The 18733-nt window shown below is 43.8% G+C and overlaps 1 protein-coding gene across 8 annotated transcripts in view; it reads right to left on the bottom strand.

Moving 5' to 3' along the window:
* Positions 1-18733, bottom strand: part of AK8 (adenylate kinase 8) — a 157701-nt gene that overhangs the window by 58293 nt on the left and 80675 nt on the right. For all 8 annotated transcript variants that reach the window (XM_054520770.2, XM_054520773.2, XM_054520768.2 and 5 more), the window contains one exon: positions 14497-14638. In XM_054520770.2, coding sequence (XP_054376745.2) covers positions 14497-14638 — 142 coding nt within the window. The remainder of the gene's footprint in view (positions 1-14496; positions 14639-18733) is intronic.

The following is an 18733-nucleotide window of genomic DNA, read 5'->3' on the forward strand; positions in this document are numbered from 1 at the left end:
TTTGTCTTTGACTATTTTGGGATCATTTGCCCCATGTGTTACCAGAAGAACAGGCTACCTTCCCCACTTCCAAGCCAGTGAGAAGAACGGGCTACCTTCCCCACTTCCAAGCCAGTGAGAAGAACGGGCTACCTTCCCCACTTCCAAACCAGTGAGAAGAACGGGCTACCTTCCCCACTTCCAAACCAGTGAGAAGAACGGGCTACCTTCCCCACTTCCAAGCCAGTGAGAAGAACGGGCTACCTTCCCCACTTCCAAACCAGTGAGAAGAACGGGCTACCTTCCCCACTTCCAAACCAGTGAGAAGAACGGGCTACCTTCCCCACTTCCAAGCCAGTGAGAAGGACGGGCTACCTTCCCCACTTCCAAACCAGTGAGAAGAACGGGCTACCTTCCCCACTTCCAAGCCAGTGAGAAGAACGGGCTACCTTCCCCACTTCCAAGCCAGTGAGAAGAACGGGCTACCTTCCCCACTTCCAAGCCAGTGAGAAGAACGGGCTACCTTCCCCACTTCCAAGCCAGTGAGAAGAACGGGCTACCTTCCCCACTTCCAAGCCAGTGAGAAGAACGGGCTACCTTCCCCACTTCCAAGCCAGTGAGAAGAACGGGCTACCTTCCCCACTTTCAAGCCAGTGAGAAGAACGGGCTACCTCCCCCACTTCCAAGCCAATGGGCATCTTTAAAATGTCTTCCATAGATAAGGAAAGCAAGCAGGTCACCATTAGAGAAAAAATATTTTTAAAATTATTTGTACCAACCCATAGCGAGTAGATGCAGCAAATACTCTTTGAGGGTCATCCCTTCAATATTTGCCATCTTAGCCTCTTTATATTGAGCAGGAATTCAGCATCACATGGGGAAGTGTCATAGTAAATGTGTTTACACTTCTTAACATATAGACAAATCTGTAGCATCCTATTTGGGGGCCGTGTGTGCCTTATTTATTTATGTATTTATCTATTTTCGGAGAGACAAGGTCTCCTTCTGTCACCCAGGCTGGAGTGCAGGGGCACGATCATAGCTCACTGCAGCCTCTGATTCCTGGGCTTAAGCAATCCTCCTACCTCAGCCTCCCAAGTAGCTGGAACTACAGGTGTGCACCACCATGCGTGGCTTAGCGTGTAACTTGTTATGTGAGAACAGGCGAGAAGACAAACTCTCCCCTACACATTTGAATGAGAGTCGGCCCTGACAGGAGGTACTCTGGGCACTCATGTGCAGAGCAGGTCACAGCCATCCACAGTATCCATACAGCTCTTTCAAGCTATCAACCACATGCACACATCCTCCATCTACTCTCCAGAGCAGGAGTGCTGTGAGGTTAAAAGAGTAGAGATTATTGCCCCATTTAACAGATAAGAAAATTGAGGTTAAATGTGTCTTCTTCAAACCAGCTAGCCAACAGAGAGGGATAAATGCAATCCCATTGCATAAAGGACAGAATTTAACATTTCAGAGCAAAGAGTTGGGTTCAGGGCTGGCCCCTTCCATGGATCTTACCTGGCTATGTGGCCTGGGGCAAGGACATGGCTTCTCTAACACTGGCTGCCTTTTACCTGAGCAAACCTCCTTTACTGGGCTGTTGAATGGATGGAATCACATACGAAACAACTGCATAATTAGCACTCAGTAAAAACCAGATATCATCATTATTACTCTTTTTGTCAAGATAATGCTGATTATGAAGGAGGAGGCGGCAGGGGAGAGAAGGAGGAGGGAAAGGGAAGAAGTGTCCTCAATGGACATGATCTGGGAACAAAGTGGGAAGGGCTGCTTCATGGCAGTCAGAGAATAAAAGGAGAATGAACTGAAAGATGAAGAAGGAGAAAGAGAAAAGCAGAGACGAAGTCGAGAAAGGCAGAGCAGACATGCCCTGTGCAAAGCCATGGCAGTTTTGTCCTCGGAAATCGAAAAAGAAAGCTTCCAGACCCGAGGGGACACGCTTGGCCCAGGCAGGCTGCGCTGGGTGTGGAAGTGCCAGCCCCTTGTGCCTGGGGGTGGGTGTCTGCCAGCCTCCCTCTCCTCGGCAGCTCTGTTCTCTCCGGCTTTCTAGAGGAAATGTCTGTGTGTGGAAGGTCTGTTTAGCAAAAGCCAACAACGACAACTACAAACCCAGCACCAACGGGGAGCCATATGCAATGAGAAGAAACCTGTCACTGCCTTTCCAGGGACAACTGAACCCCTCTGGGCTCCTCTGGATGTGGGACACACATAGCCATCTTATTTAAACAACAATAATACATAAAAATTCAGAAACCACCACATCCTCAAAGGAACCTACATAGCAGTTTCCAGTTTGCACAAAATGACCTGGCACCCAAATGAGCTAATCAGAAATCTCATTCTTGGGTGGTTTCCTGAGAGTTCTAAAATGGAGTCCAATGAAGAGGGAAAAAGATACTCCAGAAAACAACACCAAGATTAAAACTCCCTGCTACCATTTTGCTGAATTTCATTGCCACTGACTCACCTAGGACCCTCCTTTTACACCCTTTTCCGGGGATTTCTGAGATAGCATGACCAAGACCTTGTGGCGGAGGGTTAAGGTCACAGCTTGCCCCGCCCCCTCCCTCCTTGCAGCATGGAGGGAAAGGAGGATGCAAAAAAACAGTGGGTCTCATACACGGCAAACTTCCCAACATCAATCAGAATCCTATACTCTTTCTCTGTAGCAAGCATTAATTTTAAAATAAAATACTGTGCTGCAAACTTGCAGCATGAAATGAATTATTTTACAGCCAGGCAGAGGGCAGGTTTCTGGATGCAGCCGTGAACATAGTTATTTCTTTGTTTCTTTCTTCTTTCTTTTTTTTTTTTTTTTTACTATTATTATTACGTTTTTAACAAACTTTATAGCCCATTTTATTTGTTCTCAAATAACTTTTTCTCCTTCTTTTCGACAGATCAATTACTTGGTTTGTTTCCCTTACTGTATGATGTTGGAATCAAGAGATTGATACTGCTCAGTGGAATATAATTTAGTATTATGTGCCACGGGTTTATGAGGTAGGAGTCAGACAAAACATTGCCTTTGAACACTATCCATTTATTAGCTCTAAGAAGAGATTTATATTTGACAAGGAGACAATAACTTTGTTTTCTGATAAGCCAAAGAGGTCTATTTTTGTGTCCAATACACGGAGTAGCTTACCCTTCCCCGATAACTCTATTTACTAGTGTGAATATATTTTAATAATAAAATTGATACATATGTAAATTTATTTTAATCTAATTTCATTGAACCTTCCTTAAAAAAAGAGCCTTTGTAGATTGTTTTCATATCTGAATTATAGATTTCTGTATCGTATTCCCAGATTGATTTCTAGGCTATAATTCTGTCAAGATTTCCTCCTGGTGTCAAAAACAGCAACACCATAGCTAGAGTGTTTTATAACTGGCATCAAAACCGAACCAGAATTACAGGCCTGATAGTCATCCCGGTGCTAGGTGGATTCATTTTATAATATTTCTCTTTCTTAGCCTGTATCTGAACTTGAAGGTTTATGGCTAAGATTACTTTCTGAGTTAATCATAAAAATGTTTAATTGAAAGCTAAGGTGCTGGAGATGGAAGAGACAGAGATGAGAAAGGAGAAAGGAAAATACACCTTCAAGGACTACAAAAGGATGATTAACAGCAGCATATGATTAAATCTACATTGTAAATAAAGATTTTTTGTTCCTGCCTGTCCTTCGCCCTAGGGTCGAATAAATTAAATTGGCATTATTTACTAAGTCTTTAGAACGTGATTTTCACTCTGTGGTGAACGGAGGAGTGTTTCCTTGCAACCCTGCCCTAAATCAAATCGGTTCTTGAATATTCGTCCCTGTGTGCTTTTCCTCCCTGTGTTGGTCCTGTAGTACTGGTGCTTGGGCTCGGTAAGTAAAACAGTCATTTTTCCCCTCAGGCTTCAGAAAACCAGCACAAGATTCTCTCCCCTGACCTGTTAATGACACCCTGCCCCTGCGTTCTTTAAAGTGATTGTTCTGCATTTTCCCCAGTGCCTTTCATCTTCACGTAGCTGATGAGCTCACAAAGAAGCTATGCAGGCTGGGAGCAGTGGCTCACGCCTGTAATCCCAACACTTCGGGAGCCCAGGGCAGGTGGATCACTTGAGGTCAGGAGTTCGACACCAGCCTGACCAACATGGTGAAACCACGTCTGTACTAAAAATACAAAATTAGCTGGGCGTGGTGGCACGCGCCTGTAATCTCAGCTACTTGGGAGGCTGAGGCAGGAGAATCACTTGAATCCAGAAGGTGGAGGTTGTAGTGAGCCAAGATCATGCCATTGAACTCCAGCCTGGGCAACAAGAGCGAAATTCCGTCTCAAAAAAAAAAAACAAAACAAAAAACAGAAGCTACGCAGCTGATGCTGTGACATTAACCATGTCTGTGGCATTAACTATGTTAGGAAGAACAGAGGGTGGACACTTAGCCTTCGGGTACTCCCTGCAATTTCACAGGAATAACGGTAGTAAAACAGGATGCTCAGGTTAAGACTGTCAGATCCCTGCTGCCCTGGGCCTAAACAGAGGTTTCAGTCTTCCAATGGGAAGCTCTGTAGCCCAAACTCAAGGGATATAATTCAGAGTTGTGGAGATTCTAACTGTGGGAAAGGCAGAATAATGCCTGCCCCCAACTCCAAGATGTTCACCTCCTAATTCCCAGATTCTGTGAACAGGTTATCTTACCAGGAACAAGGAACTCTGTAGATTGGATTAAGTTAAGGACTGTGTTGATATGGTAAGATTATCTCAGGTTATCTGGGTAGGCCCAATCTAATCGCATAGCTCCTTAAAATCTGAGCCCCTTTCCCGGCTCTGGTCTCAGGGAGACATGAGTACAGAGGAAGGGTGGGAGTTGCACCACGTCCTCTGAAGATGGTGGGAGGGGCCGTGAGCGAAGGAATGTGGGCAGCCTCTAGAAGGTGGAAGAGGCAAGGAAACGGATTCTGCCCTAGAGCCTCCAGGAAGGACTGCAGCCCCGGCAGTGTCGTGATTTTTAGCACTACAGAATTTGAAGACAATAAATTTGTGTTGTTTTAAGCCACCAAGTCAGTGGTAATTTATTAGGTAATAAATTACCTAATATAGGTAATTTATAGGTAACTAATATAGGTAACTAATATAGGTACTATATTACTATAGGTAATATAGGTATATATACCTATATAGGTAATATAGGTACTATATTACCAATATAGGTAACTAATTACCTATACTGGTACCTAACTAATTACCTGTATAGGTACCAATATAGGTAACTAATATGCCAATTGCCAATAGGCAATATAGGTAACTAATATGCCAACTCACACTATTCTTAGACAAACAACCGGCCTATTCAAAGGTAAAGGATTTACAAAATATATCCATCTTGGCACCCAGTTATAGGTGCTGCCAAAAAATGAAAGGAAGGGGGCATAAAAATAAAAAAAGAAAAAAAAGAAAAAAAGAAAGAAAAAGAAAAAGAGAGACAATGAATACCCGTTAGAAAATGAATTACTCCAGGAAACATAAGAACATTTTAGATAAAACCTTACCAGAATGTTCTAAATAATTTAAAGAGAATGGGCTCCATGATATAGGAAATGGAAGAAAAGATGATGAGATTTTTTAAAAGGAGATGCAAAGAAAGCTGACAAAATGAAGGAAAAATACCTAAGGGGAAAGTAAAAGCATTACAGAAACAAAAAAACAAATGAAAAGCAGCAAAAAATAAACACAGCAGAAAACAGTCAGTTACCATGAAGGTCAGAGTCGAGAAAATAATACCAAAAAGAGTAAGATAAAAGCAACCAGCAGAAAATCCGAATTATGAAAAGCTGATGACAAATATCTAACACACACATAATTGGTCTTACCGAAGAAGAAAACCAAGCAAATGAACCAGAAAAATATTAATATATCTACTGGAAGAAAATTATCCTGAAATACTGTAAGTGAAAGGGTTCCTAATGTCCAGAGAAAAGTAATAAGGAGAACCAAGACTGAGCCATGGCCTGGTGATTGTAAATGAACTTAAAGAAAAAGAGAAGGGGGTAGGGGACACAGACAGAGGCAGAGAGACAGAGAGATCTCATGAACACCCAGGCGAAAGAAACACATCTACAGGCCGGGCACGGTGGCTCATGCCTGTAATCCCAGCACTTTGGGAGGTCGAGGCGGGTGGATCACCTGAGGTCAGGAGTTCAAGACCAGCCTGGCCAACATGGTGAAACCCTGTCTCTACTAAAAATACAAAAAGTAGCTTTGCATGGTGGCACACACCTGTAATCCCAGCTACTCAGGAGGCTGAGGCAGGAGAATCGCTTGAAGCCAGGAGGGGAAGGTTGCAGGGAGCTGAGATTGCGCCATTCCAGCCTGGATGACAGAGTGAGACTCCATCAAGAAAGAAAGAAAGAAAAGAAAGGAAGAAAGGAAGGAAGGAAGGAAGGAAGGAAGGAAGAAAGAAAGAAAGAAAGAAAGAAAGAAAGAAAGAAAGAAAGACAGACAGACATCTGGCAAGATGTCAGAGGCTGTGCAGAAGGGATATGGAACACTGAGGGTGGGGGAGGAGCTTGGGGGAAGAAAGAAAGAAACACGATCAAAGAATTTTTTGCCAGATGTTGTTTACAAGTAAAAATAACAGAGAGACATTCTCAAGTATGCAAGAATTCAGGAAGTTTAGTATCTATGTACCCTTGCTGAAAATGACTCAAAGACATAATCCATTCAAATGAAAGATAAAATCAAAATTAATAAATGAAGAGGTTGAAATATATAAACAACTGGTGTTGAAATCTTAATCCAGTTTTAAAGAGAATAAAAACTTTATAAGTATAGTAATTACAGTTAAAAACAGAATATAATTGTTATATTTCTAGAAAGAAAAGCTTAATCAATACTGATTAAAAACAATAATCTGTGTATAATAGACTGGCACAGAAAAATTTCAGGATATGTCTGTCCCTGGCTCCCCCAAAATGGAGAATGGCTGGAGAAGGGGGATGAGGAGGCAGTACATGTGGGATCCTTTTTTTTTTTTTTTTTTTTTAAGATGGAGTCTTGCTCTGTCACCCAGGCTGGAGTGCAGTGGCATGATCTCGGCTCACTGCAACCTCTGCCTCCCAGGTTCAAGCAGTTCCCTGCCTCAGCCTCCCGAGTAGCTGGGACTACAGGTGTCCGCCACCATGCCCGGCTAATTTTTGTATTTTTAGTAGAGACAGGGTTTCACCATATTGTCCAGGCTGGTCTTGAACTCTGGACCTCGTGATCCACCTGCCTCGGCCTCCCAAAGTGCTGGGATTACAGGCGTGAGCCACCGCGCCCAGCTGACGTCTTTCATATGAAGGGGTCAAGATATTCTGCTGCATTTCAAAATCAACAAACCGAGAAATAAGGTTCAATCAAGCCATGTTGAAGAGACTATTAGAACTACAAACAGATTATCTTCTAAATTAATGGAAGTGAGGCAGGTAAGAAGCTAACAATAACAAGAACAAAACTCAAAACACATCCCATAAAGAAAAGATGGAAAACAAAGGAAACCATAATGAAGCACAAAATAAAGTAAGAAAAGCAAAAATAGGTGGGATAGACTCAACTATTCAAGGAAGAAGACATTCAGATTGAAGAAAAAATATCAAACGCAATTTCACTCTGTCCACAGTGAAGACAGCGTCTGTGGGCTCCACCCATGCATCCAGAGCTTCCATATAGCTTTTTAGTTGTGTCATCAACAAAAAATAAGAGAAGCAAAATAGTTGAAAGTAAAACTTAGGAACATGCAAATGTAACAAAGAAATCAGAGTTTGAATTCCAGATAAAAATGGCTTCTTGAAACCCACACCAGATTTTGTTTCTTCCCAAAATCCCACATAAAAATGACAGGAAAGGCACTTTGAAAACCTAACCTACAAAGACAGAAAGAACAGGGAAGAGGAAGGCAATCAGACAAAGGTTTCGATGCTGGAAAGCAGACTTGAACCAGAGGCAACAAGCTGAGGCAGCCTCAGAAAGCCAAATCCTAACTCAGTAGTAGGAAAGCTGAGAATCAACCTCATCTTCCCCAGAAAATCCTCAAAAGGCTCAGGCACAGGTGCCACCTGGGAACTGGTGGCTAAAATAAGGGGGCTTGCTTGAGAAGAGAGTGAGTCCTAGATCCCTTCCTCACTCCACCCAGCTGAGTGAATGTCTCTCCTCCACTTGGGAAGAAATTAAACATTTATTCTCTAGAGAGGATAAAATACAGGCTCTTTGGGCTGAAGAATGCCAAGCACAGTTGAGAGCCTGAGTCTACGGCAAACACAGGGGAGTTAGGTAAAAGTATGCAAACTGCATGCAGTATGTGAGACCTCTCCCCTGCCCTTCCCAGAGAGGGGGTCCTGGCAGCAAGGCCTTTACCCTCCAGCAGGAGACTGCATGAGTCCTCTCTGGGGAATCTGAGCAGCCCAGAGGAAAAGATCTAAAGATGTTGACACTTGGTGGGAGGGTTCTGCACAAATGGCCCAATTTTATCACCCCAATGATACCACCCTACAGTGAAGACTAAGCCTGTGGGCGCTTTCCATGCACTCAGAGCTTCCAAATCGCTTTTTAGTCTCCCATTCTTAGACATGAGCAAACAACCAAGGGTAATTCAACATCTAAGGGTAAAAAAAGACTCTGCTGAGAAAGAATAAGACCAAGACAAACAAAAATTCAATAGAAACTGGTTATGCAGAAAGGAAAAGGAAAAAAGCCTATCTCCCCATCCTCCTAACAAAATCAAATATGTCATTAACATTTTCAAGAGATAAAAAAAAACATGAAATAAGATCAGGAAACTATAAAAGGAATATTCAGAAAACAAAAAGCTCTTGAATATTACAGAAATAAACAAACCCAAGACCAGAAATCAGAATTCAATAAAAATGTTGGAAGAGAAAGTTGAGGAAATCTCCCAGAAAGTAGAGCCAAACAAAACAAAAAGCAGCAACTGACTACACACACACATACACACAAAATACAAGTGAAAAAAGATATTTTTACAACATTTAGAAGCCCAGTCCTGAAGATCCAATACCCAAATAACAGGAGTTACAGACAGAATAGAAAAAAGGGGAAAAAATCATTAACAAAATAATTCAAGAAAATGTCCCAGGACTGAAGGACACAGGTTTCAAGATTAATTTCTGGTACAGTGGAGTAAATCTGACCTATACCAAGGATGTAATGAAATTTCATTGTGAAATTTCAGAACCCTGGAGACAAAGGGAAGAGCCTACAAACTTCCACAGAAAGAAAAAAGTCACGTATGAAGGATCAGAATCAGATTGGCATTGGACTTCTTAGCAACACTGGAAATTCAAAATTCTACGGGAAAATCATTTCCAGCCTATAGTTTCTCACCCAGCCAATCTATTCAACAAGTATGAAGATAGAATAGACACTTTCAGATAGAATAGTAGGGCCCCCAAAGTTTACCTCCCATACACCGTTTCTCAGGAAGTTACTGATAGATGTGTTCAACCAAAACAAGGTAGTAAACCAAGAAAAAGGAAGCCATGTGATATAGAAATAAAATATCTAATATGGGAGAGGGGTAAAGGGAATCTTCAGTGTAGTAGTGAATGGCAATCCCAAAATGATTGTTGTATACAGGCATAAAGGGTGACTTCTTCAATTTAGAACACATGTGTTTCCGGTGTAACAGCCTACTGCTTTTAAATCATCTTTTTAACTTGGGAAGCAACTAGAGGTTATGCTTTGTCAAATCAAGGGGGTATATAAAAGGAAGATGTGTGACTCAGGAAGCAGAGACTCCAACTCAAAAGAAAGCCAAGGGGAATTCCTCTGATTATAGTAAAGAAAAGCCCTTGACGATCAACTATGCAGTAAGCCTAGAAAAAAACCAGTCCAAACAGGAGAGGAACGGGAGTGACCAAGAAAAAAAAACAACAACCTGAAACTGATAGATTACACAATATGATGGACTTTGTGGGAAATTGTTCTGAAAGGCTATTATGAGACGTGGAAATAATTAACTAATAGGTACAAAGAAAACTAGACAAGTGAAAAAGCAAGATGTTTACTAACTTCAGGAAAATCAAAAAGAAAGGAAAGGCAAAACAAAAAAAAGCTAACACCTTCCAGCTGAGTTAGATTCCTCAAAGCAGGTTTCCTGGAAAAACCACACAACTGTATACTTATATCTCATTAGCCAGAACTTAGTGTTGTGGCTCCATATAGCTGTAAAGAAGACTGGAAAATGGGATCTTTCATTTTCAGACACCAATGTACTCCTCTGAAAATTGACCTTTTGTTATTGAGGAGGAAAATTAGAACAAATGTTGGGGTAGATAATTAGCTGTCTGTCACTGATGGTCACTTTCATCAAGAATACATTTCACAATGAACACACAGCTGACAGAAACCTTTATGCACTAAATAACGTAGCACCAAAACACATAAAGCCAAAACTGTAGGAAACACAATAAAAATTAATGGCACAAGACATTCAAATTATGTTAATATATTTAAAGACAGGGGAAAGGGATGATTTTCTAGGAAGAGACCAATTGCACAAGCAAAGAGAGAAATTCGAATTGACCAAACACCATGAACAAAATAAATCAAATTGTTAACAAGCTACCTCTGCCCCAAAGTGCCAGATCCAAAAAATAGTTACTGCTGGAGTTTTAAAAACTCTCTCAGATATGGAGAAAGAAAGAAAATCTATGAAATTTTCACATCACTGATACTAAAGCCTAACAAAGCACAAGAATGTGGAAAAATTCTAATCCATATTATATATGCATATTAATGCAAAAAAAAATGTAGCCAATACAATCCAACAGCATGTTAATTTCCTTGTGCTGCCATTATCATATTATGACAAACTTAGCCACTTAAAGATACTCAAATTTGGACTGGGTGCGGTGGCTCACACCTGTAATCCTAGCACTTTGGGAGGCCGAGGTGGGTGGATCACAAGGTCAGGAGATCAAGACCATCCTGGCTAACACGATGAAACCCTGTCTCTACTAAAAATACAAAAAATTAGCCAGGCGTGGTGGCGGGCACCTGTAGTCCCAGATACTTGGGAGGCTGAGGCAGGAGAATGGTGTGAACCCAGGAGGTGGAGCTTGCAGTGAGCCAAGATCGTGCCACTGCACTCCAGCCTGGGAGACAGAGTGAGACTCTGTCTCAAAAAAAAAGATATTCAAATTTGGCTAGGTGCGGTGGCTCACACCTGTAATCCCAGCACTTTGGGAGGCCGAGGTGGGTGGATCACCTGAGGTCAGGAGTTCGAGACCAACCTGGCCAACATGGTGAAACCCGTCTCTAATAAAAATACAAAAATTAGCCATACATGGTGGCACACACTTGTAATCCCAGCTACTCAGGAGCAGGAGGCAGGAGAATCGCTTGAACCTGGGAGGCAGAGGTTGCAGTGAACAGAGATCATGCCACTGCACTCCAGCCTGGGCAACAGAGTGATACTCGTCTCAAAAAAAAAAAAAAAAAGAAAGAAAGAAAGAAAAGAAAAAAAGATACTCAAATTTATTATCTCACAGTTTCTGTAGGTCAGAAATCTGGTATGAGTCTAACTGGGCTTAGGTCAAGGTATCAGCCAGAGCTGTAGTTCTCACCTGGGGCTCACTGTTGGTTCAATTCATTTCTTCTCACATTTTCCACTGCCCCATCTTTGAGCCACCAATGCTGTGTCATGCTTAGAAATCTCTCTGACTTCCTCTTCTGCCCTCAGTCAGGGCGGAAGGGTTTGTGTGATTATTCTGGGCCCACCCAGATAGTCCAGGATGACCTTTCTATTTTAAGGTGAACTGATTAGTAATCTTAAGTATATCTGCGAAGTCCCTTTTGTCATGTAATGTAATATTCAGAGGCATGACAGCAGGAGGGCAAAGGTCATAAGGGTCAAAATTCTATCTGCCACAAGCAGTAGAATAATATACCATGAAAGAACAATATGCCATGACCAAACCAGTTATTATAGGAACAAAAGACTGGCTTACTATTATTAACGTAGTTTATAATATTAATATATCAAAAAAGGAAAAAACAATTTTAAAGGATGCTGAAAAGCTCTTGATAAACATTAACAAGAGATTTTAAATCACGGCGCTATACTTCCTTTTTTTTTTTTTTGAGACGGAGTCTCACTCTGTCGCTCAGGCTGGAGTGCAGTGGCGCGATCTTGGCTCACTGCAAACTCCACCTCCTGGGTTCACGCCGTTCTCCTGCCTCAGCCTCCCAAGTAGCTGGGACTACAGGCGGCTGCCACCACGTCCAGCTAATTTTTTGTATTTTTTAGTAGAGACGGGTTTCACCATGTTGGCCAGGATGGTCTCAATCTCCTGACCTCATGATCCGCCCGCCTCGGCCTCCCAAAGTGCTGGGATTACAGGTGTGAGCCACCGTGCCCGGCCAACTTCTTTAACTTCATACAAATTGTATGCACTTCAAACCAAAAGCCAGTAGCACCTTAATGTCAGCAGTACGAGGACAGCCCTCATGGTCAGGAAAAACCACCGTGTCGATCATGACACCCTGTTCTGAAAGTACCGCCCAACAAGAGTAAAATGAAAAGTATAAATATCGAAAAGGAAGAGGCAAAAGGATGAGTATTTGTAGATGACATGATCATCTACCTGAAAAACCCAAGAGAATCAACTGAAAAACTATCCAAAACTGTAAGAGGGTTTGAGAAGGTGGCTGGGGTATAAAATAAGTAGGCCAAAATCAATGTCTTTTCTATACTCTTGAAAAACCCCCTTAGAAAATATGGAAAGAAAATATCTTATTATAATATCAGTAAGAAGAACAAGAGATAATATACCTAGAAATAAAATAAAAAATGCGAGACCCAAGGAAGTGTTGATATTTTCACTAGAAGCAAAGACAGGATATAGCCATGTCAAACTCTAATGGATTGTATTAGTCCGTTTCACACTGCTGTAAAGAGCTACTTGACACTAGGTAATTTATAAAGGAAAGAGGTTTAATTGATTCACAGTTCCACATGGCTGGGGAGGCCTCAGGAAACTTACAGTCATGGCAAAAGGTAAAGGGGAAGCAAGGCACATCTTACATAGCAGCAGGAGAGAGAGAGAGAGAGAGCAAAGTGGGAGGTGCCACACTTTAAAACCATCAGATCTCGTGAGAACTCATTCACTATCATGAGAACAGCATGGGGGAAACTGCCCCCATCATCCAATTACCTCCCACCAGGTCCCTCCCTAATATGTGGGGATTATAGTTCAAGATGAGATTTGGGTGGGAACACAGAGCCAAACCATATCACAGATCAATTTGAAAATCTAAGGCAATTCCAGCTAAAATTTCAATGGTAGTTTCTTTTTGTACATGATAAAATCATTATAGTGCTCGTTTGGAATAATAAATACATAAAATAGACAATAAAGAAGATTAATGAGAGGGCCTTGTCCTGCATTGACTATTGAAATACAGATATGACAAAAGTAAAGTAGTTAAACAGAGAGGTACTACTGCAGAAATAGACACTCAGAAAAGAGAAAGTTCAGAAACAGGCCCAGTATATTGAGAGACTAAATACACAGTTTGATGATGGTCAGACCATATATAAAAACAGAACTGGAACCCACAACCTGCAGCAACCTGCCCAGGGAGTCAGACCACAATCTGCAGCAATCAGCCCCAAAGGGCCAGGACTTGATCAGGAATTGGCGGCTTCCCTCATTTTTGCCACCATTTGCAAGGTAGGACCAATCAGAGAAAGCCAAATATGTTCCCTTAACCAGTCACATAGGAGGCCCCGCCTCTAGTTAACCCACCCAGCTTCCCCAAGCCAACAGTCTCCAACTGGGGCACGGTAGAACCGAAGCCTTTCCCACCTTCCACTAGAATGCTGTCACCTCCGCTGCCTGCCTGTGAGTCTCTGCCAAAACACCAAGCAATGGTGGCTGACCCCTTGCTATTGCAAGCTCAGACTAAACAGCCTTTGCTTGCTTTCACTTGGGTGGGCCACATTGCTCTCCACGATATATACAGTTGTGATGAGCTCTCAAGTTCAAACTAGTAGAGGGAAGACAGAACATCCAGTGATATTCAACACTCTGAACAAATGGTTAACCATTTGGGGAAAAAATAAAAGGGGGACTCATACTGCCTACTCACATCAAAATAAATATCAGCTGCATCAAAGATTTAAATATAAAAATGAAACTGTAAAAATAGTAGGAGAAAACATCCGTTGGTTTGTATAACAATCCCCCAAGGAAGGCAAGACTGGTATTTATTACTGTTTTACAGATGAGGGTCCAGCAAGGAGAGTGAAAGCCAGGATTTGAACCCAAGCCTGACTCCTAGTCCACCGGGCAGCTGGGATGGGTGGGAATGGGGGTGACCAGGAGACATTCCACTTCAGGAACATGTGAAGGCTTGTGTAACCTGGACCCCTTCAGCTGAGCCCTGGAGAGGGGGTGCCCAGGGGCTTGGCCAGGGCTGCGGGCTTGGCTGGGGCAGCTCACCTGTTGGGATTGTAGCCCAGGCTGTTCAGCAGGTGTGCCTGGTCCAGGTCCCGCGGGACGCCGTGCAGCACCCAGCCTTTCTGGATGCAGTCCTGCTGGTCCAGGCGCTGGCTCAGCACCTTCATGAGGAGGCTGTCAGGAACTGCAGAGAAGGGGGACAAGTGAGCACCCTGCTGGCCGGCAGCCCATGGGTCCTGGGCTTCCTAACCTTACTTAGCCATAGATTGAGCTGCTGAAGAAGTGGGTCTAGGTGGAGCCACTTGGAACCACTTGGACAAGGCTGTCGGTGCCTATTTCCCAGGTCCCTCCTCAGTCCCAGCAACAGGGCTGCGTGAGATGGGAAATGCACTGGCTGACCTTGACCTCAGTCTTTCCCTTTCCTGGACAAGATACCATCCCCACCTGCAACCCAGTGAGATGTGAGCAGTTGTCCCCCTGTCTTAGTCCGTTTGGGCTGCTACAGCAAAGTCCCATAAACTGGGTGCCTTGGGAGTCTAAGATCAAGTCAGATTCAGCGCCTGGAAAGGGCCTATTTTCTGGTTCACAGATGGTGCCTTCTTGCTTCATCCTCACCTGGTGGAAGGGGTGAGGAGTCTCTCTGGGGTCTCCCTTATACGGGCACTAATCCCATCCACAAGGGCCCCCGCCTTGTGACCTCATCACCTCCCAAAGGTCCCACCTAATACCATTGTCTTGGGGATTAGATTTTAACATATGAATTTTGGGAGGACACATTCAGACCATAGCACCCACTATGGGCCCAGTTTTTGCAGCAAACGCTTTTCCTGGATGCGCACCAGCCCCAGCTGCAGTTTCAGTTTTCCTCAAATGGGACTGTGTCAGTGCCCCCAAAGCTCTCTGCTAGTCTGTGATGCTCTAGCAACCCCCACTCCCCTCTTTCCCAAAATTCTCCAATTCTCCCCTCGTTGATGCTTAGAACGAAGTCTCTCCCAAGAATCACAGAACTAGTTATAACCAAAGACTGAAATAAAGTCCTATGGAGAATGAGATATTGAGAAGCCTCTTGTTTACACTGTGGCAATTGACATTTTCCTGAAATTCATACGTCTCTTCCCAGACTCATTAAATGTCCTATGTTGCTAATGTACTGCGTTCTAGCAATTTGCACTGCGTTTCCTGCACTTTGCACTCATTTTTCCAGAAATACTTGGTAAATATTACCATTGTTTGCTAGGACTGTGGCCCCGATTGGAACTGGTTCCTAGGGGTGTGGTGGCAGTGAGTTTGGCAGTTTCTCTGGAAGCTGCCTGGTTACCCTCCTACCGACTGCCCAGGGGTCTGGCAAGCGGGCCTGAAGCACACATTTGAAACCTTCCAAAGAACCCCCCAGGCTGCCAGCCAGGTGAACGTGGAAGCAAGAGATGCAGAAAAATCACTGCCAGCCATTTTCCCCTGTGGCCGTGACTTGCTGGGTTAATGCCCTTGTCACCAAAAAACCAGAAACCTAATTCTAAGCAATCTGCATTTCCCTGAATGTGTTCTCTCTCACGTCCTTCAACCTTTCTTCCCCAGTCCCTAGGAAAGAGCAGAAAAGGGTTTTTGCTTTAACGAGAACATCTGGCTATCTAGCATGAATGAGAAGTCACTTCAGTGAATCCCATCCCTTCCCCTGCTTCAAACCTGCAGTGGCTCCCCAGTGCTCCGAGGATAAAGAGCGGTCTCCCTTCCAGGGCAAGGTCTGCGCCCTGCCTTCCTCCCAGGTGAATCTTCCCAGCTTGCACCTCCCTTCGCACGTGCCACCTCCTCCATCCGGAACACCCTTCTCCCACATCTTGCCTGGGCCAGCCTTCATACTCAGCCTCAGGGCCCCGGTGGGATGTTCCCTCCTCAGGGAAGTCTCTGAGGACAGCCCCCAGCCTGCACTTCTCATCCTCCCTCACTTGCCACCCTTGTTATCACAAGGATACTTCTCTCTGCGTGATTCTTTCTTTAATGTCTGCGTCTCTCTCATGGGTGGGTCCCGTAAGAACAAAGGACCGTGTCTCTCCCATTTTTCCCTGCCTAGAACGATGTCTGGCACATAGTAGGTGTTCAATAAATAGAAGGCTTCTCTTTTTCAAATGCTTCAAAAGCAATAAACTCTGTTAAAACCAACTTGACCAGACTTTGGGGAAGCCAGGTTGTAGAGAGAACATGGGCTTGGGGCATTCACAAATCCAGGTCTCATCTCAGCTCTTCCCTTCCTTGCTGCCTCACCTCCAGGCAGTCTCTCACTCTCTGAGCGTCAGCTTCCTATCTGCTGAAAGGATAACAGGACCCGTCCTGACCGGCTCACACCGCATTTACGATTCTGGCACACAGCTGACACTCAAAGGTGGTGGCTATTACTTTTCAATTCAGGAGATGTGTGTGGGGAAGTGATGCTTCATGAATATTTTCATGGTTGCCCGTGGTCAGGGCGTGTCAGCAAAGACTGTTGGCACCTGGGATAAAGGATGACAGATTAACAACAGCCTTGGAAGTTAAAGACAGAGACCTCCAGAGAGACTTAGGGGCCTCTGCCTTGAGACATTTGTTTACATTCAAAGGGCTGTAAACCTAGTGACCTCCTCCTCCTCTCCCCCGAAGGAGTGGGAGTCGGTTCCTTCCAGAGTAAAGCTCGGGAGGGAGCTGGCATGTTGTCCTGCATAAGCTCCAAGAGTCACAATGTTGGGGCTCCCCTCCTGCGATAGACCCCCTGTACACTCGGGGTGCACTCGGCTCTTTCCACATTGCCTGTGAGGAACTGGGGCGTGGGGAGCCAGCTCTGAGATTACTGTGTGAATGAATTTGGTCTGTTCTCTGATCCAGAGACCTTGTGTTTTCTTGCCAGGATGAATAAATACCGATTTAAAACAATGTGGGGTAAGAATCTGCCATGGAGCCTTCCAGTCCAGGTCTACCCTTAATATTTACAGATATTTTCACGGAAAGAAGAAACCAATACAGAAATAATCCTCACCCCACGATTCACCCAGTGGGTAGTTGCTGACCATCTGGGCTGTGCCAGGCACTGTGCTGGACATGGGAGACGGGCTACACCGCAAGCCTGACTGCCAAGGCCCCCGGGCTCCTGAAGTTCACGCTGTCTTGGGGAGACAAACATTACCCAGGTAACACATAACCATTTCTGAGAGTCATGGGTACTGTGAAGAAAATCAACCAAATGATGGGAGGCTGATGGTTTGACTGGGCCTAGGACGGCTTCTAAGGAGGCCACATTTGGCTGAGATCAAAATGGTGGATCCCGCTAATAATCCAGGACACTAAGGCCTCCGTTGTTTAGGGGTGAGAATTATTTGGACCAAATATTTTCTGAGTGTCATCTCCAATAAGCAGGTATGGCTTGGAAACCCAGCTGCACTGCAGGTGTTCTGACCTTTGGAGCCATAGCTTTCTGAGGGCCTGGAAGGTCATCCCATTGACCTCTTGTTTGAAAGTCAGGAAACTGAGGCCCAAAGAGGTTGTGGTTTAAGTGACCCGCCCAAGGTCATCTAGCCAGCTGGTGAGCAGGCTGGGATAGGACCCTGATCCCCGGCCCATAACACCCCCAACTGTTCTGCTGCCTCATTACCCAATGGCCTGGAGCCCCTGAGTCCCTCACACGGGCCACTTACGAACCAATACGGGCAAAGTTTCTCAACTGAGGAGAAATCTGACTCGAGGGAAAAATGGAAGGCCAGATAGAAATACAATGAGGTTTTTGTTTTTGTTTTTGTTTTTTTTCTGGTAGTTGACAAAGATTTCTAGTGAGAATTTCCCAGCTGGCATGAAAATGTAAAATGTACGTGTCTTTTCACCCAGCAATCCTCTTTCTAAGAACTTGAACCTAAGAGATAATAGCACGGAGGGGAAAAAGATGTGTATACAAAGATGTCCATTTCAGTGTTGTTTACAATAGTGACCATTGGAAATGATCTAGAATGTCCATCAATAGAGGACAGATTAAATCAAAGAAGGTGTATCTCTGCAATAGAATATTAGACAAACTTTTAGAAACAATCTCTATATTAACTTGCAAAGAGATCTATGACAGGTCGAGGCAGAAGTCTATGACAGAATGAGAAAAAAGCAGGTAAATAAATGGCTTGTATACATGGTCTAATTTAAACATATATTCATATGTGACTATATTAATATATATATATACATACATACATGCTACATACACACACACACACACACAGAGAGAGGGAGGGAGAAGGGTGGCCGCCACTTCATGCTCCATGAATCGGAC

This window comes from Pongo abelii, chromosome 13, assembly GCF_028885655.2.
Source record: "Pongo abelii isolate AG06213 chromosome 13, NHGRI_mPonAbe1-v2.0_pri, whole genome shotgun sequence".
Taxonomy (NCBI): Eukaryota; Metazoa; Chordata; class Mammalia; order Primates; family Hominidae; genus Pongo; species Pongo abelii.